The sequence below is a fragment of the Hibiscus syriacus genome, unplaced genomic scaffold (assembly GCF_006381635.1).
Source record: "Hibiscus syriacus cultivar Baekdansim isolate YM2019G1 unplaced genomic scaffold, ASM638163v2 tig00117017_pilon, whole genome shotgun sequence".
NCBI lineage: Eukaryota > Viridiplantae > Streptophyta > Magnoliopsida > Malvales > Malvaceae > Hibiscus > Hibiscus syriacus.
Window position 1 is genome coordinate 5856813 of NW_024063526.1, and position 26897 is coordinate 5883709.

Below are 26897 nucleotides of genomic sequence, written 5' to 3' on the forward strand. Positions count from 1 at the left end.
AAATTATTGTAAACAAGAAGACCTCTAAAGGTAGGTGTTTTACAAAGATTTAGCTCACAAAGAATGAATATAAAGATATTCAATTTAGTTCAAAACAATATGTACAAGAGAAAATGGAAAATAAGAAAGAAATCTCTTTTCTCTTGATCTTTTAGCTTGGATAGGTGTTGTAACCTTCTTCAAGTGTTCTTGAATTGTTTTTTATAAGTTGAAATGAATTGCTAATCATTTGAAGTCGTTAGTGTAACACCCTAATCTAGTCTGACCCAAAAATCCATGGATTATGATGTCACACGAAACCACCGAAGTGGCTAACCCAAAAGTTTTCCTTTTAAATCAACTATAAAACACCATGTCAAAGAAATCCATCCAAGATAAATAAAACCTAATAATTCAGTTTACAAATATGGGGGAACTCTCAATATTTAAAATAACAAAATATTGAGTTTACTACAAAATAGAGTTACGATTGAATAATAATAGGGTCTACAATAGAACATACCCTCTAATAATAATCAATATGTACTCTGAAATCTCTGTTGAGCTGAAACTGTTGGCGATGATAATGCTCCTCGGTTGGTCTCCTAAGAACCTGCGTACGGAAACACATTTCGAACGCTGAGCTTACGAGCTTAGTGCCTCACTCATAATTGCACTATACTACATGCATTCATTAAATGTGCATGCTAGAGTCATAGGTATGAAGACACGGAAATGTTGATCTGACATGCTGACATAGGCATCATGATGCGACTGAGGGTTTTGCATCTCGGAGCTCACACACCACTTTAGCTTTTCTAAAATACCCTTGGGTATTTGGGTGAGATCCAGAGTTGTACCAGAAACGTACACCTGACAAACTTACTCCATCGAGTCTTGGAGCATATGTGCCTAGTTGGCGGCTAAGTTCGTTGGCACTGACCAGGATATCCAATTGTACGATCGTATCTACTAAAGTAACTCGAGTGACCTGACTGTGTCCTGAGCTTCAAACAATGCTAGTTTTATGTTATTCTAGTAGTTGTTGTTTCTAACTATTTTGAGTTTATTAATATTCTCACTTGTAGTTTTATTTCATGGCGTTCTGTATTATTGGGTTCTTAAATTCTAACCCTTAAAAACCTTAGGTTTTTATCCAAATCTATTTGTGGGTATCGATACTAAGCTATTTAGTATCGATATTGGCCTCTAGGTATCGATACTAACCTCTGGGTATCGATATCACTGACTTATTAAAGGTTGGTAACAAAGGGCATGTATTGATACTCCTTCTTGAGTATCGATAATTCCCTAAGTACCGATATCAAATTTGGCTTTGATGTTTTGAAAAATACATAAGTATCGATACCCCTATGGGGAGTATCGATACTCTACCCTTGGTATCGATACTCTCATGAGTATCGATACGAATTTAGCTAATGGAATCAGATAAGTGAACTCGTTACTGATACCACCCTATGTGTATCAAGACCTCACTTATAGTATCGATACCCATTGCATGAAATTTCGATACTTCTAGCTCAAACCCTTTTATTTTAACACCTAAATAACAATATTGGTATTGTTACAATACTAAAACTTATGCCCAGAAATACCTTGTTTTAGGCACAAAAATGCCTATCAAACACTCTCAAACATCCTATTGGGGTCCCCAAACATTATTAAAGAGTTATGTATGACAATAGGGGTCATAAAAAGTCCATAAACATTTTGGAAAACACTGAATATTGAATTCTACCGTGAACATGCTTCATAACTCATGAAACCTACCAAAATACATCTAATGACCTATATGTGGTAGAGTTAGGTTAGAAGTGAGTTACCTTAGTTTCCAAAGCTGCTGGAAGTGTCCAAGGTTCAACCAAACACTAGCTTCTCATTTCCTCCAGCCTTGGAGCTTTCTCTAACTTTTCTCACTAGATAAAAATCAAGTATAAAGATTGCTAATGTTGCTGGGAATTTTAGGAATGAGTTTAGAACACTTGTCGAGGCTTGAATCTCTTAAAAATGGGTTGTTTTACCTAGGTTTCTAAAACCTCCACTAAACTCATTTTTGGTGTTCATGACCCAAACTTGATCTTGTGGCCTCACATGAAAGCACTAAAGATACTGGTTTCGATTCTTACCTTTACTAAAGTTAACTAGGATTGCAAGTCCACCAAGTAATTACTTTTGTTGGTTCTAGGTTGAGAAAGAAATGAAGGATGAATGAGGAGAGGAAGAGACAAAGGAGAGTTAAGAAAAGGAGAGTATTTCAGGCGTGATATCACCAAAATTAATGGGTTTTCAACTTTTTTTCAAACAAATGTATAATTTCTCTTTTGGTCCTTTTAGTTTTGATCCCATCTTAAAAACACTTTTTTTATACATGTTGAGCTAAATCCAAGCCCAAACCCAAGGCTAACTTGGTCCACGTTCTCTTATAGTTCTAATGGATTTATCTAAGCCCACTTGGGTTAACCTAAACCTACTAACCCGATTCGAGGCATTACAGTTAGGGACATTAATTGCTGTAAAATAAAACTACCAAAATAGGGAGTATCGATACTACCTTTGAGAATATCAGTATTTCCTTTGTTACATTTAAAAACAACTCTTTAAATGACTGTTGGGCTTTACCAGTATCGATATTAGGGTTTGCAGTAACAATATTATCATGTAAAGAAGTATTAATACTAATTTTGCATACTGGAATTTGAACAACTTTGAAATCAATTGGTAGCATTGATACTACCAAGAGAGTATCAACACTTCTCTTACATTTAATATAGATACTTCTCTTACCTTTGATATCAATATCACGAGAATAATATTAATATTATTCATACAATATCGATACTATAAGAACAATATCAATACTATTTACCTAGAAAATTATTTTGTGTTTAAATTATTATTTTATGGACTTTGAATTATTTTTGAAATCTTTGAACAATTTCAATCAAGTCCAAAAATATTTTCCCCTTATTTATTATATCAAAATATAGGTTTAATAATTTCCCATTTTTGATATAACACAATTTTTGAAAAATAGTTTTTGACAAAAATTCTTCAAAGAAAATATTTATTGAAAAATATAAAATTTTTGGAAATATTTTAAGCTCCCACTTTTTCTTTGAGAATATGAAATTTTCAAACCTTACTTCTCTCTTTTTTTGTTATGTCAAAAATAATTTAGACTTCATTGATTCAAAATAACAATAGAGAATAAGTTAAAACAAAATAAAATTTAAATACAAAAATCTTTTTGAAAACAAAACTTTCCCTTAATAAAAGCGTTTCAGGTAAAGTTTTGGCACAAAAAATTAACACTTAATAGATATTGAATTTTAATAAGATAAAAGAGAAAATACATTAGTAGCATATGAAATTCAATAAATCCAAGATTTTAACATTTTATACAATAACAAGATATAACATATTGAATATCACATGCATAAAGCACTAGACAATATCAAGCATTTAATATGGATATCAATTATTAGAATGATATCATTTGCTAATGAGAATATATGCATTAGCATTTAAAAGAAAAACAATATTAATTAAAAAACATTTTTAAATATTATCATTCTTGACATCATAAGGTTAAAGTGATTCCATTTTTTTTCAATGAATCAAGGATATCACTTGTTTTAAAAATTATCTTCAATAAAATCACATTAAGGTCAATATATAAAAAAATTAAAAACATAACCAAAAATATTATGATGAAGTAAAATTGATAAAAACATTTAACAAAAAGAATGTTCATCATAATACATTTTCATTATGTATGAGATAACAAATTACATAATCAATCATGCTCAATACTCATACATTAAAATAACAAATTGACAACGACAAAATAAAATCAAAGATCTTTAAGTTTCGAGGTTATCGATCCTTTTTCTGTGCGATTAAAGCATTCAAATTCCTTTGCATTTCTCATAATTTCTCCAATATACCTACAAGATACATTTACCTATATTTTGATACCCAAATTACTTTGGGTCCTTGAATATTAGTTTCAATGTCCCTAGTTCCTGTAAGAACCCATACTTGTCTAATTTTAAAATATTTTTTATTTTTAATATGACAAGTATGAAAAACCATGACTGTGATGTGATCATTTTGTCATTATGGATCTAGATGAATTATTTAAAATGATTTCTTTTTCTTTTGTTAAGCATTCAAGCTTAACTTTTAAATTAATATTTTCAATTTTAAATTTTTGAAATTTTCAAATCTTTTCTCAAAATTTCATTTTGTTTTTTGAAATCCAATTTTGTTTTCAGAAGAAAATAATTTTCAACTTTAAATTTAGAAATTAATTTTTTATATTTAGAATTTATGGTCTTAAGTTCTAAACATAATTCATCATAAGCATCTTGTAACTCATTAAAAAATATAAATTGAATTCATTTGAGTTAGAAGATACATTTGAATCTTCTTGATTGACCATGAGATAAAGATTCAGTATTGCGTATTCATCATTAGAGTTGTTCTCATCACTCCAAGCAGCCACAAAAGCTTTTTTCTTGCTAGATCCATTTTCTTTAGAAGACATTCATATTTGACATGTCCCAATCTTTGACATTCGAAGCATATGGGGGACTCTTCTTTTTACTTGATCCATGCTTTACATCTTTTCCTTTTGATGTCATGAATCATTTAGATCTTTTATAGAGCTTGGCCATCTCTTCTTCTTCATGTTCTTCTTCACTAGAGGTGTTCTCATCTTGTGTAGAGGATTTCAAAGCAACACTCACTTCTCTCTTTCCTTCTCTCTATTCTTCTCTCTCTTGTTCTTTTTGTTCTTCCTCATTTATCATCAACTCATGGGTGAGCAAGAAACCAATAAGTTCATCAAGAGTGAGAAATTTTAGGTTCTTTGCTTCAATGATTGTCGTCCTTTTTGACTACTAAGAATTTGAAAGAGCATAGATCATCTTCCTAACGAGCTTTTCATTAGGGATGATTTCTTCATATCCCTTGAGACCATTGACAATCATAAAAAATTTAGACATAAAACAACAAAATACACCTAATGTTTGACAGTATTGTCAAATTTATCCTTATTCTTTTTTTTTTGGAATATTTTATCACTCAACATTTCATTTTGGGTCAAAAAACACCCTCGTTGGATGAAAACCATTAGTCAATTGATGGTCAATGCTTGATGTTGACCAAACACGAACATATAGAAGGAGATGCTGATGTGGCATGTCAAGGTCATGGTACATGATGACATGGCAGTTCCACATTAGATTTTTTTAAAAAATAAAAATGCCATTATTAATATTTAATTATTTATTACCAATCAAAGAGTGATGTCACTCTCCTGATGGTTTAAAGGAACTATTGAAAGTCATTATGTTAGGATACGACTAGAACTTAGGGAAAGGGCGTGAAATGGCATAACTTTTGCAACCATACCAAGCTACTTGGGGAAAAGGTTTAAAATAGCTCAAGTTGTTCCCTTTCGAAACTTTCGAAAGCCCCAATGGTGAAATTTCGATCCGGTTGCAGTTTATGGGAGAGGTTTATGAATTTACTCCTATACAAATTTTGGGGACGTTGCTTTCACTTTTAAAATGATTGCAGAGAAGAATTTAGAAATGTCATGTTTCAGATTGTGTAATCCTTTCCCTCACCCATATTTTTGAATAAACTGGGAATTTTAAAATATGGAAAATTATTTGATAAATTAGGGTTTATAAACCCTAATATTTTGGGAATAATCAGGTATGGGAAAAATAAGATTATGAGAAGAGTTTGGGAATAATCTTGTATAGAGAAAAATGAGATTAGAAACATGTGTTTAATTTTTTCATTAAATTTAAATGTAATTGTATAAAGTTTGTTTCATTATTTAATCAAGTAAGCAGCTTGGTATGTTGACAAAAGCTATGCCATTTCACACCTCTTCCCCAAGTTTGAGTCTCCTCTTAGGCATAATGCCAAATAACAGTTCCTTTTAACTAGAACCAATTGAAGAGTGACATGTGTCACTCTCTAATTGGTAATAAATAATTAAATATTAATAATATTTTTAATTTTAAAAAATCTGATATGGCATTGCTATGTTATCATGTATCATGACCTTGACACGCCATATCATCATCTCCCTCCACATGTATATGCTTGGTCAGCATCAAGCGTTGACCGTCAGTATGACTATTGGTTTTCATCAAACGAGGGTGTTTTTAACCAAAAATGAAACGTTGAGTGGTAAAAATGCTAAAAAAAAATGAACAGGGACAAATTTGACAATACTGTCAAATGTTAGGGGTATTTTATTGCATTATGCCAAAAATTTATTTGTCATAACTTTGATAACTTCATCCATTTTCATCTTGAAGTTCTCATAGTAATGGCTGGGAAGATCGATTTTTGTTTTCCTCACTTCATCGGTTCCTTCACGAGTGACTTAGAGTTTTTCTAAATCTCATTGATATTTAAACAAGAGGAGACTTGAATATTCATTCAAGCCTAGTGCACAAAATAGAATGTGCATGGCCTTGGCATTGAGTTAGAACTTCTTCTTTTCTTCTATACTTCAATCATCCATATCATTGGTTAAAGTAGAAAAACTCTTCATGGTGGAGTTCCAAGCTCATAGATCGTTTGTTTGAATGGAAAACATCATCATATTCTTCCAAATAGGCATAATTTGCTCTATTGAAATAAGGTGACTTGTTGATCGGTTGAAAATCTCCAATATAATAGGAGCCGGAAGAAAAAGTCATCTTTCTCGATTGACTTGGAAATTACTAGAGCTTTTCAATCGTCTTAATAGATTGTTAGACCTTCAAATAAGTCAAGCTTTGATATCAATTGTTAGGACTATTGAGGCTTTAATGATCAACCAAAATAAGCCAAGAGGGGATGAATTGCCATTTAAAAATTTTGGCATGGAAGCAAAGAAAGATAAACAATTTGTACAAGAATTTATATTAGTTCAACTTCCTCATTGAAATATACATCCACTACCTTAGCTCCACAATAAGGATTTCTAACAAATTCACTAATTTGTTCTTACCTTTTTTAGGCTTAGGTGTAACCTTTACAATTCTCTAGTTTTTCAAAGGCTAAACTAAAATCGTTTCCTTTTTTACAAATGACAAATTTGTGTAAACAAGAAGACCTCTATAGGTAAGTATTTACAAAGATTTAGCTCAAAAAGAACGAATATACAAATATTCAATTTAGCTCAAAACACTACTTACAAGAGAAAATAAAAAATAAGAATGAAAGACTCTTTTATCTTGTTTTTTTAGATTGGATAGGTTTTGTAACATTTTTCAAGTGTTTTTGACTTTTTTTATATGTTGGAATGAGTTGCTATTCATTTGGAGCCTTAGGGGTTAAATTATAGTCGTTTTTGACTTTAATTGCTACAAAATAAAACTGTTTAGAATAGGGAGTATCAATACTGTCTTTGAGAGTATGGATACTTCTTTTGCTATATTTAAGAAAATTAGATGTTAAATAAAATTGATCTACACCGATACCGATACTAGGACTTGTAATAGTTGAGGGATCATTTATATATTTTACCTTAAATACAATGATTAATTTATTAAAATATTGATCATAAAAATCTCATTTGATTTTGTATTAATGTAAATGGATATTAAGATCTATATATATATATATTAAAATATTTATCATAAAAATCTCATTTGATATATATTAAAATAATATATGAGACCGCCCCCATTATAACATTAATCATCAGCAAGTTAAATTGCAAGAGGGAGACAGCAGGCCTAACCCGCGTACCAGATTCTCTGTGTTGTCGGTGAGAATAGTTAAAAATTGAAGGGGCTGTTCCGTAATTGGACATAAAACCAAGCCCCTATCTGAAAAGAAGCTCTCACCAAATTAATCACATTCGCATTTCACACTCACTACTCTCCACTCCTATTTCGATTCCTTCCAAAAAAAAAATTATTCTTTTTTCTTTGTAAAAATTTAATTAAAAAAAATCATTTGTTCTCAAAGATTTCAATGCTAGCGTTGAACAATGATCGAGTTGATCTTGTTTGGATTAAATGGAAATGAGGAGAAAGTCGAGGGAAAATCATGAAGTCCTACATATCAACAACAGGGATAAAGAGGGTTACAGTATCGAACTCCATTGAAGGTGGAGGGAACAAAGGAGCCAAGGTGGCAGAACCCAGTGCCGCGGCTGCGCGTGGACGTCTATCAAGCCGAACGCTGTTGCCGGTTGTCTTGGTATTGGGGATCGTTTTGCCTTTCCTTTTCGTTCGAATTGCTTTCTTGGTTCTTGAATCCGCCTCTTCATCTTCTTGTTCTTCGCCGATCGGTAATTTCATATTGCTCAACAGTTCGTTTTAACTGAATCTTACTGCTTTTCTAAAAAGAAATTCATGCTTTAATGTTGGTATACCTTTGCTTCGTGTCCCTAGGCTTTACTGTATTTTTTGACTGAAATAGGTTACATACAATAATTGTTACTTTTGGGAGAATTATCATCTGAGCTGCTCACACACATACATATTCCTACTTAGCCTTTTAAGTTGTTTTTTCTAATTACATAAATGTTAAGTTTCAAAGTTGAAAATGTTCTAATTTATTTTAACTATTTTGATTAGAGTGTTCCTTTGTTTTTAAAAAGAATGATTAGTTATTGATTTTAATGGGGTTTGCAGAATGCAAAGGATGGAGGCTTTTTAGCAGGGGTTACATATCTCAGGTTAGTATAATTAATATGCAAATTTTATTTTATATATGAATGGATATGCGATTTTATCAAGTATGTTCCTATTTTTATTTGCTTTGTTTTTGATTAAATTTATTTTTAGAAATTTTCATAAAATAATGATAGAAACAAACAAGGAAAAAGGAAATCCGATCATGCTAGGCTGTACGAAACAAGTTGCGCTACTAGATTGCCGCGTATTCCATGATGGTAAAGGTTGAATTCGAATTGGGTGGGCTTTGTGTTTTCTTGCGTTTGGAAGCACCTATGTTGTCATTGTCTAGGACAAGATATAGGATAATAATACTAGTCTCTGATTTTTAATATTCTGTAATATTTCAATAATATATATATATTTGATAATATAATTTAGGGTTAACTACATGATTGATTACTTATGTTTGTGTTTTATCTATTTTTCCCCACTGGTTTCAAAAAACATAATATATGGTCATTTCGTTTTTATTTGATTAAGATATGTTCAATTTCGTTTTTATTTAATTATGTGGTCACAATGAGTTAACTACGGTTAACAGTTAACAGATTATATGTGGTATTTTAGTATAATCACATATTTGGTCCCTATGATTTGCATATTCTCTCAATTTAATACTACTTTTAATAAATTAAAATAAATAAATTTAATCATCTAATTGAATGATGCCACGTGTCACTGGTGTCAAGTGTCATGCCATGTGTCACCATTCGGTTGGAGAACTAACTTTATTTTAATTTTTTAATTTAAATAAATATATTAAATTAAAATAAAGTTAGTCCTCCAACTGAATGGTGAAGCGTGGCAAGACATGTGACACCAGCGACATGTGACATCATTCGATTGGAGGATTATCTTTATTTTAATTTATTAAAAGTATGGCTAAATTGAGAGATTATGTAAATAACAGAGACCAAATATGGGATTATACCAAAATATTTAAAGACAGTTAACTCGTGGTGACCACATCTTAATTAAATAAAAACCAAAGTGACCATATATCATGTTTTTTAAAATTAGAGAGGTAAAATGGACAAAACACAAACAAATATAATCAATCATGTAGTTAAGACAACTATTTGATTAGTTATTTTTTTTCCACAAATAGCATTATTTTATCATAATTTATTCTTTAATATTTTATGTAAATATTAATTAAAGATATGTAGTAGTAGATTAAAAATGTTTTTGGGAAAAAATATTTAATTTATCATATAATAATCCTATATATTTTTTTTTCTAAAATAGAGAATATCACGGTTTAATATTTTATTTTATTATAATTTGGCAATTCAAATTCAAATTTTTGTATTATAATTAAAGTCTACTAGATTTTGTTACAATCTCGACCTGGGTGAACGAAAATATTTTATCTAAAATATATTTTGAAAAAAATCATTAAAATAATATTTATTATCCTTTAAAATAAGGAACCCAATCATATATTTAATACTCCATCCGTCCCATTAAATATGTTCATTATTTACTTTTTAAAAGTAAAAATTTATAAACTTTGACTATGATTATTTAAATAATTAAATTTTATAAAGTATATATTTAAAAATTACTTGGTTTAAGGTTTTTAAAATATATTTTTTTCATATTTTTATCAATAATAAATTTTAAATAATAATGAGTCAAAATTAAAAAAAAATTAACCAAAAAAAAAAGAGTTAACAAATGGACATATTTGATGGGACAAAGGGAGTAATAGTATAGATTGTAACTACTTGAATTTAATTTATTATATATATTAAAATCAAATTGCTTTATGTCAAGACTTGAATGACTTCATGTTGTAGGTTTCAACGTATTCTAGAAAAATAGGATGAAAAAGAAAATTCAAAAGTGATTGGATTAGGGTACTATATTTGCTTTTTCCAGCAATATTTCAACGGATGTTAAGGTTGGCTAGTTCCTAACGACATCATCATATTATACTCCTCCACTTGGACGGGAATTTGCTTTTTCCATTACTCTTGTTCTTCTTTCACTATGTTCTCAATGAAAACTAGCTGAATGGTAGATCTTTTGCTTGGTTTGGAAGAAGTCAAAAGTACTCCCGACAACAGCTCACTATGTAATAACATTTTTATCATCTTTAATCGTCGTGTATATCAACACGGTTTTGGTGAAATCAAAGATTTGAAAGGCTTCTAGTCTTGTAGAAACACTTCCCGTATAATACAAGTTTGACACATAATTATGATATGGAAAAAAGTGTATCAAGCATGTAATAACTGTCTAAAACTAAATAAATGGAATATTTAAAGGCTTGTAATCTATGAAGCATGGACATTCATACTAGGGTGTGGACTAGTGTCAGATGTTTCGAGTTCTAACTTCTAACTTGACAAAATACGTATTGCAAGTGCAATTACATGTTAAAAATAATAATAAAACTGATAATGTCAAAACATGGTCAAGACATGTTTGAATGCAGTTAAAGCTTTTCTTTTTCATTGTTTCCAAATTTGAACTCAATAATGTACAAAACTAAAAATTCTAAAGAAGGAAATAGGAAGATATAAAAGAAAAGTATGAAGTTAAATGTTGGAAAAAGTGGTAGTATAAAGTGAAGTATCAGGTAAATATGTTACACGGATTGAAAACAAGAGAGAAATAAAGACATAGGTGGCCTAAAATGAGGCAAGTAAAACTGTATAAGAACCTCTATTTGAACAATTTGGGGTATGATGAGGTTTGGGGCATAAAAGTTTGAGCTATTTGAATCCTAATGATACTATTTGCATGATACCTTTATAAAACTCTGTGTCTTGTTTATACTTCCTAGCTTGTTATTAATCATGTTTGATTTAGTTTGTGATTGTGATGTTATGCATGTACCATAAAGAAACCCAGAGAAGAACTGACAAGGGCACTAATGGAATTGAAAGATGGCAACATTGTTGAGGGGGGAACAGAGGATGCACTTGTAACATTCAATGAGCTTGTGAAGGAGATGACGTTTAAGCAACAAGATATAAAGGACTTTGCTTTCAAGACTAAGACCATGGTAATTTACTCTTGCTCAGTTTATTCTTGTCTTTATATACCGGCATGTCCATATCTATTCTTTCAGTTATTACTTATTAGTATCAGTTTATGTAACTTCATTGATAATGGGATAACTGTTCCTTTTATGTGGAACTGTGCTCAATACAGCCAACGAAATGTTATTAGAGAACATTGTACTAGTGTGTATAAGGCTGTAAAAGTGTATTAACTAAAACATTTTAAGTAGTAAGTTGAATTTATATAGTTATTATACATTTTATTTTTATTTTTTTAATTGATGTGAATCAAAGCTAGGCTTAATTAATAATTCACTCTCTACCCTATTAATAAGAAATATATGTGGAATTTTTATGGTACTTAAATTACAGAACCAATACTATAATCACTTACTACATAACTGTCTTATGTGACTTTTTTTTGGTAAAAAAGGAATATCTTTAATTATAACATCGCAATGTTGGAAAATTACATAATTATAGAGCGTGGTACAGCCACCCCATCTAAATCATCCTGGATTAACTTGAGAATATCCGGTGGTAGAGAATGGAAATTTTGCAAACCCAATGCGCCACCGTTTATTGCAACTACCAGTAAATATCGCAAGCTTAAATTGAAGTAGACAACAAGAGAGAAAAAGAAAAGAAGGATTCTAGCTTCCTCAAGACCCGGGGGGGGGAGGAAGAAAAAAAAGAAAAGCTAGGTTGTGAGATGGTTATGAGTTCTACTCATTTAGAAAAGTACGAAAGAAACTGTGAATATAGTGACCATATGTAATTTCTTAGGAAGTATTTATGTTGAACGGGTGCCTTGTATTTTTTTTTTTTTTTGATAAAAATAGGAGGCCAAGTTAAAACTCCCTTCATAACATTTAAACTAAAGGAGTAGCTTAACGGACATTGAAAGGAGGAAAAGAGTACCTCAATTTTATTTATATAATACTAACTACAATACAAACAATAACTTTCAGAATACACCTCAAATCAAAACTGACCAAAACATACAAACCCACACTAAACAACCAGCATAACACCCAGAACCTAACATAATCACCCATACCCAAAAACACAGGAATCACCCAATTCCTACTTTAGCCAACCCATCCGCCTCCCAATTGGCGGATCTCTAAATATGCCTTACTATAACATCCTGTTCTACCAGCAACAATATTTTTCACCAATGGCTCAAACAACGGAGTGCAGCAACATTGATTTTTGATCCACTCCAAAGCAGTAGAACAATCCGATTCTAGAATAAGCCTCCCCCTTGAATCAAAACCGGACTCCACAAATAAAAGCAAACCCCTTTAATAGCCAATAATTCAACAAGGATCGGAAGCCCAAGACCAACACTCTCTGAGAATAAACGTAGCAGCATATTGTCATTGTCCTTGAGCAAACCACCAATACCTCCTCTTGACCACCCCTGAACCATAGCACCGTCCACGTTGACTTTGAAGAAGCCCGAAAGAGGAGGAACCCAGCGTGCCAAGGAAGAACTGGCCGTTTTAGAACTCACAGCAGAATTTGCTACTTTTGGATCGCCCACTAAAGAGTCAAAAGGAATTACCAAGTCCGGAAATCTTGCTACAAACCATGTTGCAATCCTATATCTTACAAGAAAAAATAATAGCGTTGACTCCAACTTTCCTTTCTCAAAAATAATATCATTGCTACACTTTCGAACCGATCACATTACCGTCCCTGGAATGAAAATCCAAATAGTAGAGCGCGGAACTAGATCTGCCCAAACAGATATTAAAGCAGTCGAACTCTCCGGAACAACAAAGGAAACGTTCCAAAAGTGCAAAAATCTAGACCATAAGCCCCAACCACATCACAATGCACAAATAAGTTAGAAACTTACTCCGAAAACCTGCCACACAATAGACAAAGTGGATCCACGATCCCTGCGACTCCACACTTCAATAACTCCTCTTTAACCACTAATCTTTGATGAACGACCTGCCAGACGAAAGTTTCCACTCAAGGAGGGCTATCCCTAACCAAACGTGTCTGACCCAATTAAGATTAGCAAACGACTTCTCAAAAAATTTCCTAATATACGACTTGGCTGAAAAACAACCCTCCCCATTCCCTGTCCAAACCCAGCAATCCTCCGCCGAAGGCGACAATAAAAATTTACTAAGCATTGAATTAAGCACGAGCCATTAGTCCATCTCCTAATCGGTAAGGTTCTTTCTCATTTGTAAGTCCCAAACTTATCCTGACAAAGTATTTTCCCTGAAATCAGCAACTCTGCCCCCTTTGTTAAACGAGAGAGTGAATAACCTCGAAAACCGATCTTTTAGTGGAATCAAATCTAACCAAATGTCATGCCAAAACAAAATAGACTCTCCATTACCGACTCTTAATTGCATATTATTTCTAAGACTTCTCCAAAACCGTCACTTGAATAGAAATTTTTTACCACTCCTTTCCAAATCCACGAAGCACGAGAGGAAATCGAACTATCCACCATACTTGCATTCTTATCCAAATTATTAACACAACATACAACCTTTTTCCGCCAAGATTCTTTTTCACAGGCAAATTTCCACAGCCATGTCACCAAAAGAGCTCTATTTAATAGGTCCAGGTTAGGAATTCCTAAACCCCCAAGTTCTTAGGCCTACACACCAAAACCCAATTTACCCAATGAATATTTCTCGTCTGTCTACCCCCCAAAAAAAAGCTGTCATTCTGGAGTTTAACTTATTCAAAATACATACTGGTAATCGGAAGATAGAAAGGAAGTAGATAGAGAGAGCACACAACACTGATCTCACCAATACCACCCTTCCGGCTAAGGACAAAGACGATGCCTTCCAACCAGCCAGCTTTTTATAAAATCTTTGAACAATCGACTCCCACATAGCCACTGAATTCCTCTTAGCCCCAAGAAGTAAACCAAGATACTCGGACGAAAATGAACCCACTGAGCAACCAATAACATTAGCCCAATCCTTTATAAACTCTGGATCAACGTTTACGCCCAAAATTCTGCTCTTTGTTAAATTTAACTACAACCCAACCATCATTTCAAAGATTGATAACACCCTTCTTACATTCTTCAGTTCCCCTAATGAGGCATTGCAGAAAATTACGAGATCGTTCACAAATTTAAAATGCGACAGCATAAAAGAACGCTCTTGATTACCTAACTGAAATCCTTTGAACATCCCAATGTTCATTGCTTTAGCAAGCAACAAATTTAACAACTCGCCTACCAAATTAAAAAACAAAGGGGATAAGGAACAACCTTGATATAGCCCTTTAGCGATTTGAAATTCATCTGTAGGTGACCCATTCACTAACACCGATATGGAAGCTGTAGACACACATTTGAAAATCCAAGAACATCATTTCTCACCAAATCCCATACTCTCCATGATTCTCAACAAAATCGACCAATCCACAGAATCATAAACTCTTTTAAAGTTCACCTTAAAAACAACCCCCTTCAACCCTTTTTTCCTCCAAAATTCAATACCCTCATTTGCAATAAACAAACAGTCCATAATTTCTCCCCAGAATAAAAGCGAATTGTGAAGGGCTAATAATATCATTAATACATAACTTCAATCTTCTTGATAACACCTTCAAAAGAATTTTATAAAGCCATCCTACAAGGCTAATAGGCCGGTAATCATCCAAGCAATCCGAATTGACCTTCTTTGGAATAAGGGTAATAAATGAATGGTTCACCCCCTTCTTCCAATCCTTCCCCTTGTAAAACTCTTCGAAGAAAGCCACAATCTCTTCTTTCAAGTTCGGCCAATTTTTTGTTGTTGAAGAAACCTAAATTCAAACCATCGGGTCCGGGAGCTTTATTACTATCCGAGGATGCTATTGCATCCCAAATCTCATCCTCCGAAAGGGTCTTTCTAAAATCGAACTTTGAACCTCCGAGAGTTTCGGAAAATCCAAGTCCATATCTTCAACTTCAAGGGAATGAAACTTGAGATTTGGACGGTGCAATTAGACATGGGTAAAATAAGGGAAGAATGCAAGAGATAAACGCATATGCATTACTCACAGGTCAGTACTAGGACATCTTATTCTTGACAACTTTTATTGATGTAATTGTTAGGTTGGCATGTTGGAAATTCAGAGTGAGTCACTTCAGAAAATTTCTAAGAGCCAAATTCTTGTTTGATCATAGAAACCTTATATCATTTCAGAAGTCGGTAGAATTTTCTAATTACTAAGATGGCTATAGTTGTATTTTTATTTAAAAAAAGGAAAAAGAAAAGAGGGGTCATGTACCTTCAAATGGATTTCTAGAGGAACTTTGATTTATAACTCCAGAGTCCCTGGCAGATTAAACTTAGATGTCTTCGAAGTAAATTGCATATGATGTATGTTTACATGTGGACAAAGATGGTGCATTGCACTCGTTTTGGACTTTGGACTTTCTAGGCCATTTTATCTGATTGATGTCTTTATTGGTTGTTTGTGCAAACATAAAGATGCCTTTTGTCATTGAAGACTTTAAATAACATTTTGGATTTCCACCAGATATTATCTCTCATTCAATGGAAGCATTTTTTCTGATGCGGCAAAAACAGTTTCTGCAACTTGGGTTAGCCATTTCACATTTGAATGTTGATGTAATATAAAAGATGCCAAAGCATGTTTTCAATGAATTTATCCTAAATATAACTATTTAGGCTGGCCATGTGAGGACCACCACTTTTGAACCTTAAATCATACCAAATTTGGTTAAAATGAGTGATGAATTGATGTTGATGATGCATTTTATCCACTAGTAGCCAATGCATTTTGTTTTTATTCTTGTTCTTTCTAAGAGCTATTAACAGTTCTTGTGGATCAGCTTCAATTGAGAGTTTTATTTTTGGGAAAAGTTGTTCAAGATATGAACTAGTGCGTCAAAAAGATAGATATAGAGTAATACTGAGCTCGAAAGACCTTTCTCTCATAGTTTGTAAGCAATACCTGATTGTTCGAATATATAACATTTTCATCCTATCCCCAGTACAAGGGGTTCTACTACAGCATTCTTTTTCTCTTTAAACCCTACATTATGACAGTACTATATGAATTGGGCCTGAAATTTCTCCTTCCAACTCTTATTATGTTCTTGTGTAAACCATGGTATTGAAGTTGATTCACCTGCTTCATTTTCTGTGCAAGCAAGCAATATGTTATTTAATCATACAAATATATCAACATGATTTAAGGAACCTTTGATACTACTACCAGATTTTCCTTTTGTTTAACTTAAACTATCAAATTACAACACTTAATTAAGAATTTATAAATAAAAAAATATTTAAGTACTGTTTTCCCTCTTGAAGCTCATAGGTTCCTCTGAACTAAGGGTGTTTGCATTCTGTTTAGCATGTTTACTGCATTCTATTTTATATTTAACGAGTACAAATTTCTTCAGGGGATTATGTTTATATATTTGTTTCTAAATTTTCCCTTTTTGTTAATTACTAATTTGTATCGAGGTTTTTGTGTTGGTGAAGTTCATGTGCATCTCTCTAGTATTTCTTTTATTAAAATTAACAAGTATATTTCAAAACTAGCAAGTATCATTTGAAGGAGATCCTTTTTCTATTCAAAATTAGAAATAACCGACTCAGCCATCAACTTTGATTATCCCATTATACCAAATGATTGAGTTACTTATGGGTTTAAAAGGCTTTTTATAAAGGACTTTTCCTCTTTATTGTCAAAAGTTTATGTGCATCTCATAGTGTTTTTATAGAAATCGGTAGGTATATTTGAAAACTAGTAAGTATTACTTGAAGGAGATCCTTTTTTATTCAAAGTTCAAAATAACCGACTCAACCAGTAAGATGGAGTATACCATTTTGCCAAATGGTTGAGTTACTTTTGGGTTTAAAAGGCTTTTATAGGACACCATGATGAGGCTTTTGTGTTTGGTTTTAGTCAATTTGTTGTCTAGCATCAATGGTAAAGGGACATTGGTCAGAGTTCTTGATTGGTGATATAATCTCAAAGGACCAATTTCTGATGTGCTTTGACAATATTTTTTTTCTATATAGATTAATGTTATGACAAAATAGTTTTGACAGCAATTTTTCCTTTCATTCTTCTGAACCCCAGTGAAGATGCCCATGTGTTGTGCTAATTTTTGTTTCTTTCAATGAACATTTATTTTATCTTAATACCTTGCATTCTGGTTTGATTTACTAACTAAATCAGGTTTGTAGTCTGTATTTGGTTGTATGTGCTTATTAATGCATATGGCATGAATGCTTATTACTACGTTGAGTTGTATAAGGAAATTCTTTGTATAAGTTATATATTTTTCCATTTTTCAGTATGTAACTTTCAATATATGTAAACACTTCGACATTCCTCTAATATATCAAAGTACTTCCACTTTTCTATTCCCAGCTTTTAGATATGGAGCAGAAGGTCCAGTCAGCAAAGAAGCGCGAGTTAATATACTGGTATTTAGCTTCAAGGGGTGTCCCAAAGAGCCTACATTGCCTGTGTCTGAAATTGGCAGAAGAGTATGCTGTAAATGCAATGGCCCGCTCTCGTTTTCCTCCACCCGAACATGTTTCTCTCCTTTCTGACACATCCTTTCACCATATTGTGCTTCTAACAGACAATGTCCTGGCAGCCTCAGTTGTGATATCCTCTACAGTTGAGAAAGCAGCAAATCCTGAAAAATTGGTGTTTCACATAGTAACAGACAAGAAAACTTACAGCTCAATGCATGCCTGGTTCGCAATAAATTCGTTGAAATTAGCCGTAGTGGAAGTTAAGGGATTACATCAATATGACTGGTCTCAGGAGGTGAATGTTGGAGTTAAGCAGATGTTGGAAATACATCACTTGATTTGTAGTCATCACTACAATAATCTGAAAGAAGAAAACTTTGAATATTGGGAAGAGCATCAAAATTTTTTTGAGGCTTTAAGCCCTAGCTGCGTGTCCCTTATGAATCATCTCCGCATTTATATCCCTGAAGTAATTACACTAATTCTGCATTGAATTTTCTGATAAGTGATTTGTTTCGAACCTTAAAATTCAGTTGATATTGATATGTTCCAACTTTCTTGGGTTCCACAGCTGTTTCCGGATCTCAACAAGATAGTATTCTTGGATGATGATGTTGTAGTACAACATGACATTTCATCTTTGTGGAGGTTGGATCTCAATGGGAAAGTCGTTGGCGCCGTTGTTGACTCATGGTGTGGGGACAACTGCTGTCCAGGAAGAAAATACAAGGACTACTTGAATTTTTCTCACCCGACAATTTCATCCAACCTCGACCAAGATCGTTGTGCATGGCTTTCTGGTATGAACGTCTTCGATCTTGAAGCTTGGAGGAGGACCAACATCACATCATCTTATCATAAATGGTTGAAACTTGTAAGTAAATCGTCTACTTCTGATTCAGCTATTTTAGTGATCAATGTTTTTTTTTGTTTTGGTTTTGGGTCCATTTAATTTCTGGAATCGGATACCATCTGTTTTGTACAGAGTCTCAATTCAGGGTTCACTCTGTGGCAACCGGGAGTGCTTCCACCAAGCTTACTTGCCTTCGAGGGATACGTGCATCCTATTGATCCTTTATGGCAAGTGGCTGGTTTAGGGTATCGTTCCTCTTCGGCTCAGGGACAGATATTGGAGGCTGCTGCTGTGTTGCATTTCACTGGCCCTGCCAAGCCATGGCTCGAGACTGGCTCTCCAGAAGTACGAAGCCTTTGGAGCAGACATGTAAATTTCTCGAACAGCTTTATTCGGAAATGTGAGGTTTTGCGTTAAGGTCAGAGCAGGAAGTTATCTGACTTTTACACATCTCAGATTGAGGACAGAGGGAAGAAGGTTTTGCCTTCAGTCTCTGCATATAGTAGGAAAATCCATAACTTTGATATAGTAAGGATCTTCAACCATCTAGATAATATAATAATGTAATTAATTAATCATAATATTATGTTATATCGATGTTGGTGTTAAACAAAATTGTAAATTTTAAGCATTTCATCAGTTAATTGGAATTACTTTATATAAATGGTGAAACTCTTTTATCTAGTTGTCCCCCCACTCTATTGCTTCACAACTTGTAGTTGTATGAATCCTCAGAAGAGAGGTTGTATGAATCCTCAGAAGAGAGGTGTGTTTTGTCTTGGTCAAATTGTACAGGTCTATATACTGTCTTTTTATCGAGGATTCAATTCATCAGATTTTTATTCTTAATATTTAATCTACTTTGTTCTTATGTAGGTAACATTTAGAGCTAGAAAGCTATAACAAAAGTAAACTTCAACTTCTGTTATTAAAATTTATGATAAATGTAATAATTCATTTTTAAGTAAACGGATTTTAAAGTTAAAATTAAATGAATTAAAATACCATATAAATACAACATAAAAAATAATCGAATACGAAACTACATGAAAAATGACAGTAATACACGAAAATTTACTTGGAAACAAATTATCAACGTTGTAAAAATAATATACCCCAACCCTACTGATTGTCACCTTTTAAGACCAGCTTGTGAGTTAACTATGGTTTTAAACATATTAACATATCCCTTGAACTCTGCAAATGCCTAGCATAAGATGACTATTTTTCAGGGGGAAAAAGCTAAAATTTTGCACATAATATGCGAAATCAAAATTGCTCATAAATCATAAAATATATTCTTAACCAGAGAAGGGGTGAAAAATCAACCATGTTCTGTATATCAAGAACTTTAATTAAGAAGCTTATAACACAAATAAACAATAAAACAGTTGAAAGAAATCCCAAGTTCTTTGCATCATCACCAACAGAAAGTGTTCAACTCTTTATAAACTATATATATATATATATGCTTAATCAGAGATAAAGTTGGTCGAACCATCGGAGGCTGCTGCTTGCATGTCAGCTGCAGAAAAATGAAAACAAATAATCAGAAAGAAATATGCATCAGAATGTGAGCAATATTTTAAGAACTGGAGGAAATCACCCTACACGTTACACTATAATTTTTTTAAATTTAACGGTTAATAGCAATTAGTATAGCCTTTTTCAACTTAATGCATATGCATTAATTGACAAGGTATGGTTCCAAAGGGCAGACTGTTTCCCAAATGTATCATTGTTTGTACAAACGTAATTCAACTTAAGGTAGTAGTTTTCACCATATCATTTCCTTTGTGATTGCATGCATGCACTTGTTACTAATAACAATACTCCATTCATTCACAGCTTTTTGGAACACCCAAAGTGGTTAATGAATATAATGATGGCTAGATGAGATCATATAGTTTCTAACCTGGAATTGTGGATGGAAGGGAGAAGGAAGCTTATACAAGTTGAAGAGCAGTGTGGTGTTGGTTGGAGTAATCATTACTAGGTTCCACCAGGTTTAGTGGCAGAAAGTTGCAATTGTAGGAGTCTTGCATCAGCTGGTTTGATTGTTCTCGCGCTCTTTCATTTTCAGCTATCTGCATGCATACATAATTAACTCAGAAGGTGATGATGATGACTATGAACATGATCCAACTCCTTGCATCTATATTTGATACTAGACAGACAGAGGCTTACCTTTGCTCGCAGGTACATGTTGTCATTCTTCAGTTCAACTTCCTACGAAATATATAGCAACAAATTAAAGATTCTGAAGATGAAAATGAAATATGTCAAGTTGAAATTCTTGGGGCCTGATAATATCAATAAATCTTGTATATATATATATATATTTTGAGTTTTAGAGTGCTGCAAACTATCTATATACAAGGTTTACGAGTTAACTGACACACACATACTAATATAAAGATGTAAAAATAGGGATGAAAAAATTACCCTCTTTTGCATGAATCCTATTTCTGCGAACAGTAATTCGTTCTGATAAGAGTTAAAGAATACGGTGAGTGAATCGGCCAATTTTATTCAGTAAAATAAACAAAGAAATTAAGATGTAAATATTAAAAGAGAAAAAATAACCTTTTTGGATCTAATTCTACAAATGCCTTTCTCCAGTCTGCCTTCCAGGTTCTTGAGTTCCTTAAAGGTCAACGAGCTAAGAGCCTCACCTAGGATATGTCTGCAACAAATTACACCCATCGTTTATATGTACATATAGAGAGCTTATGAAGAAGAATTAATTGATGATGGTTACCTGTTCATGTTCTGAGCGTCACGAATTTGTCGTCGGAGTTTGGTGGCTTCTTGCTTGTAGAACTGGGTTCATTTTTTTTGTACATAGGACCAGATTTAGTATATCAAAGTAGTGTATATAGTTGGATGATTGTGTTTTTATAAGAAATGCATGGAGACTGCTTGAGAAGGAAAACACAAAACTAAGTTAAAGGTAAATTACAACTTGCCTGAATGTTGGCTTCAGCAACGGATGCTGGGTTTGTACCATTTGAACATGCTTTCTTGTATCTTTCAATTGTTGCTCTTACACTGCCAACATATTGCATACATATGTATCACAATAAACTAGTCCAATACGGCACCAAAATGGACAATTTCAATGCTTATTTTTTTGTTTTATTTTCTTCTTAGCTTTTACAAAGACGTTAATGAATATTTAATCAATTGTATCAATCCAACGCAAGTTGGCACGCTATGATTTTCTTATATGCATCTAAATACCAATAATAATAATAATAATAATAATAACAATTACGGCATTCCTCAAACTGTATATCATCAACCTCGATAAAATTTTCTATGGACTCTTTCTACCATGTTATCTATGGTCCCTATTAATTAAAAAAAATTCATATCATTAATTTTTAAAATCTTTTAAACTCCTTCCCTTATAATTTTTAAATTCCCTTATATTTTTGATTTTTTCTTTATATTTTCTATTAATTATCTAATTTCGCACTCTCTATAATTTGATAACTCCACATTCCCTAAATATTTTAATATAACTTTTTAAGTTCGCACCCACTTATATAAATTTTTGTATCTGTCGTGATTTTACTTTTATTTTTTTAAACTATCGATATGTGATCAATTGATCGACTATTTTAAATAAGATTTTATATAGATCAATTATGAAAGTGATCCTTCTAAGTCCCAACTCAAATTTTTCATTTGTAAATATCAGAATTTAAAATACCAGTGTTTTATTTTTACTTTCATGAAAAATGTGAGTTACTTTGGCCTCTACCGCAATCCACAACATGTAATAACCACAAATTCTTGAAAATATCCAGAAATCTATCCCCCCCCCCCCAAATCCCCTCTAATATCCTTTAAAGTGAAAATACCCTAAATTAACATAAAATGTGGCTTCTTTTTTAAATTGAAAATGCATGAGACGGCTATGCAGTATGATAACTATAAAGTGATGAGAGTGAGAATTGAAGCAGTTGCAGTAGCAGTGAAAGTGCATGCAGATGACCCCGTGATTCGTACCCTTTGTTTCTCTCCCTCACTTCCATCATTTCAAATCATAATGCTACGCCTACCTATTAGAATATTTATTTTTCTAACCTTGGGATTAAAATATTAACAAGAAAATGAAAAACAAGTAAACTTGTCTGATTTGACCAAAGATTCTTATGAGAAACCCTAGCCTTGTGCACTCAAGAAGCCTACTATTTGATTTGACCCATTGTTTTACCATAACTAAAGAGGTCAACATTAGATTTATTGAGTCAAACAACCCATTGGGAAAAACCCTAATTCAAAAATCTGATTTTGAATGACTTGGTTTTTTTCATTTGTCACATATCCCTTAGATGATCATTACCTTAAACTCTGTCATCTGATTATAGTGGTGAAACAAGAGGGACAAAAATGACTTAATCCATACAACCCAAAAGAGATGGAAGATATCCATACAACCCAAAAGAGATGGAAGATATGAGGAGTGGGCTAATGAGAGCTTGACACAAGTTATGATTTAGCAGAATATTCTGCAAGTGTGGTAGATGGAGAGAAAGAGAGAGAATAAAGAGTAAGAATCAAGGAAAGAGAACCTGCTTTCAGTTTCACCCATATATATCATTACAACCCTAGTTTATTGCTCTTTAAATACTACTGTATTTGCACCCATTACTTCATATCATCATCTGCATATCTATCAACAAGCAATGGAAGAACAACCCATAATCAAAAAGGTTTAGAGAAGTTGATAAAAAGGGCTTCTTTAATGGACTAGAAATGCATCTGCTTTTGTTGATAAAAAGGGCATCTTTAATGGACTAGGATGAAACAAAAAATCAACAAACTTGCAGAAGAAAGAAAGGGGTTGAAGGGAAACCTGTTGTTAGCATATTCATAGAGACGGCCGCGGCTGGAGAAGACTACGAGAGCAACCTCAGCATCACAAAGCACAGATAATTCATAGGTCTTTTTGAGCAGTCCATTGCGTCGCTTACAGAAGGTAACTTGCCGATTAGTGGTGTTCTCGATCCGCTTAATCTCAATTTTGCCTCTTCTTATCTTTTTCTGGGAAGAGCCTTCTGGTTCTACATCAGGGAATTCCATGCCTCAAAATCTGAAACAACCCAACCCCAAAGATTTTTCAAACTTGAATGTATAAATTACCTTGACGGATTAACAAGCTTTGATGAATTAAGATAAACAACTTATGGTCTCAAACCTGGCAAGGGATTGAGCTATGAGAAATTGAGCTTTCTGGTGCTCGAACAACAGTTTTGAGTTGGGAAAAAAAGGAGCAAGTTTTTTGGTTCAGAAGATGGACATTTATAGACAAAAAATTGACCCTTTAACAATCACCCAACACAGGATTAGTAAAAAAATCTATTTCTCTCTCTAAAGCAAGCTATAATTTTCTTAGGTGAAATTGTAATGGAAAGGTGGCTAAAGAAGGATGGTTGATGCTCACTTTGAGATTCCATTAACCGTTCATTTTCATGTTGCATGGGAGAAAGATAGGTGATGCATAATAATGGTAAAGGGTATTTTAGAAACCGACTAGATCACCCCCATTGTCTTCAATGACACAGACCCTATAGGAATAAAAAGAAAACAAAATTAGATGGCCTCCCATGTTATAATTTGGCTGGTGAAATTCTTGGGGGGTGGGGCGCTTTGGTTCTTCTAGTTTTGGTTTTCTCTGACCCTAAAGATCCCTATTGATGTAGAAGGCTTTGGACATTTCTCTCTCTTACATTATTAGAATATTATCTGCTGCTGCTGGTGGCTGATGGGGGTGACGTAACTGAAGGTGACTGCCATGTGAACTCCTGCTCTTCTTCTATTCTTTGGCAATTCATTTATGGTAAATAAATGAAGACCTCACTCCATTTTCACCTGTTTGGTTTAAGAGAAAATTTGTATGAGTGAGAGTGTGGGTTCCTCCACCCCAACTTGCTAGTGTACACACTATTCTTTTTTTATGCAACAAGCTTAATTTGTTTCTTTTTTCAATCAAATAAAAGCATTTACTATATTATGAATCGTTTGTTCTAGTAAAACATCTAGATTGTGGAGATCTAGTGCATGTGAAAATTTTTTGTACCAGTGCATTTTGCCTGCATACTTTGATCCATTTTTCTTTCCAGGTAAACAGATCAAATTATCTTAAAACTATAACTTCAAATCGGTGTTTTCCATGTTTTTTTTTTCAATTTCTGTTTTAATTTGCAGTAACGTGAATGTTGATTTCGATTTTTATGTAATAATCTAACAACTGTTGTTTTCCATAAGGTCGCGATCAAAGATTTCAACAAATTGTATTATTATTCGATTTTTTTTAAAAAAAAAATCCCAGACCGAATTAGAATGGACTCTAATAAATTATGTGTCGAAAAATTAGGTGAATTCATTGATGAATTTAATAATTAAATTAGATTAATATCTTTATAAATATTCTAAATTGAAATATATTTATTTATATTTAAATTAAAATATTAATAGGATAATTATATCTTTCTAAATATCATAGTTTAAAAGATATTTATTATCTTTTTAAATTTAAATATTAAAAAGATATTAAAATATATCAATATCTTTCTGATTAATTCAAATTAAAAGATATTTATTATCTTTTTTAATTTGAATATTAAAGAGATATCAATATTTTTTAAATATTTCAAATTAAAAGATATTATCTTTTAGAGTTTGAATATTAATGAATACCACTATTTTTAATGAATTCTCCCTTGAAAATTCCCTATAAATAAAATCCTAACATTTTAGGTTAAACATATCAAAATTTAAGAATTTCAAACAACTTGAATTTTTTCTCCTTTTCTCTAGTTTTTTTGGTGATATGCAAAGGCAAGTGATAGTTCGTGATCTCTACAGTTGTGCTACTATAGCTGATCATCTATTTGTTGTATCCAGTGAGACAACGACCAACGATGATTAAGGAGTGGCCGAAAAATTATCTTAAGAAAGTTGTATAGCAATAGACCTCAAATCATTTCTGATTGATAGATATGTCACAATGGTCCTTCGGATGTCCCCGGGTTCGCGTCTCGACTTGAATCATGTGATGGATTCGTCATCGATCTTTTAAGTTAGATAGATCGGACGCCTTAAACTTATAATTTTATCGGGTCTGCATCTTACTAGAGAATTGTCAGATTTGGGAGTCGGTTACAAACGAGAAAGAATGAACACCATTGTACAGCCCTTTCGGTATCAACACAATTATCTGATTTTCTTAATCATGAAAATTGAAATTTAGATAAATGTTTGATCCAAATTTACTTACCCTTGAAGAATTTCTAGATAAAGTTCCTTAAAATTAAAATTAGCGTTAAAAAATAAAAAAAAACAACAAAATAATGTTACTAAAAACAAAAGAAAGGATTAATGTACCGATTTAGATAATAAATAAATAACTAAATGTTAATTTTATTCATTAGGATTGAATTACAAAGAAGTAAAAATATAATGGTCCAATTTGAGAGATAATTAGAAATCCATGTAGAGAAGAACTAAATTAAAAGGTTTATGAACAAGGGGGTGGCGGATGAAATTTTACCCTAAAAACCTCAAACACGGGGTATACAAACTAGGGGTGTGCATTATCGGATATCGGATATTATCCGATCCGAATTTTTGGATATCCAAAAATTTTAGATGCTTAAAGTAATGATTCGTATCCGATCCGAAAAAATCAGATATCCGAATATTCGGATCCGAATCCCATTTTTTTTTCAAAAAATTTAAAAAAATTCAACATAATAAAAACATTAATCAAATAAGAAACACTTAATAGCTCTTATGATTTCCCAGT

General features: G+C 32.6%; 2 protein-coding genes across 3 annotated transcripts; one reads left to right on the top strand and one right to left on the bottom strand.

Annotated features, from left to right (window-relative positions):
• Positions 1-7928: 7928 nt before the first annotated feature.
• Positions 7929-19571, top strand: LOC120195690 (probable galacturonosyltransferase 15). 2 transcript variants are annotated; one of them, XM_039197628.1, is made up of 6 exons: positions 7929-8314; positions 8661-8704; positions 11560-11721; positions 18113-18694; positions 18797-19099; positions 19211-19571. In XM_039197628.1, exons 1-6 carry the CDS (start codon positions 8071-8073, stop codon positions 19493-19495), a joined length of 1620 nt encoding a protein of 539 aa, XP_039053559.1. In that variant the 5' UTR covers positions 7929-8070; the 3' UTR covers positions 19496-19571. The 2 variants fall into 2 exon arrangements, with proteins under 2 accessions (XP_039053559.1, XP_039053560.1); XM_039197629.1 differs by having other exon boundaries at positions 7930-8314; positions 18113-18520.
• An 840-nt stretch (positions 19572-20411) lies between these two features.
• Positions 20412-24763, bottom strand: LOC120195701 (agamous-like MADS-box protein MADS1). The gene is made up of 9 exons (XM_039197641.1): positions 24288-24763; positions 23946-24182; positions 22048-22129; positions 21840-21901; positions 21665-21764; positions 21524-21565; positions 21266-21307; positions 20994-21165; positions 20412-20603 (listed from the first exon to the last, which is right to left on the bottom strand). The coding sequence occupies exons 2-8, from the start codon at positions 24170-24172 to the stop codon at positions 21025-21027; spliced, it is 696 nt and encodes a 231-aa protein (XP_039053572.1). The 5' UTR covers positions 24173-24182; positions 24288-24763; the 3' UTR covers positions 20412-20603; positions 20994-21024.
• Between the last annotated feature and the right edge of the window lie 2134 nt (positions 24764-26897).

Excerpts from the sequence above, each read along its gene's own strand:
- LOC120195690 (XM_039197628.1), top strand. The coding sequence starts at position 8,071 with ATGAAGTCCTACATATCAACAACAGGGATAAAGAGGGTTACAGTATCG. Across the intron at positions 8,705-11,559 it reads GCAGGGGTTACATATCTCAG|AAACCCAGAGAAGAACTGAC; the intron begins GTTAGTATAATT and ends TGTACCATAAAG. Across the intron at positions 19,100-19,210 it reads ATCATAAATGGTTGAAACTT|AGTCTCAATTCAGGGTTCAC; the intron begins GTAAGTAAATCG and ends TGTTTTGTACAG.
- LOC120195701 (XM_039197641.1), bottom strand. The coding sequence starts at position 24,172 with ATGGAATTCCCTGATGTAGAACCAGAAGGCTCTTCCCAGAAAAAGATA. Across the intron at positions 21,902-22,047 it reads TTGCTGAAGCCAACATTCAG|TTCTACAAGCAAGAAGCCAC; the intron begins GCAAGTTGTAAT and ends AAATGAACCCAG. Across the intron at positions 21,308-21,523 it reads TAGGATTCATGCAAAAGAGG|GAAGTTGAACTGAAGAATGA; the intron begins GTAATTTTTTCA and ends TATATTTCGTAG.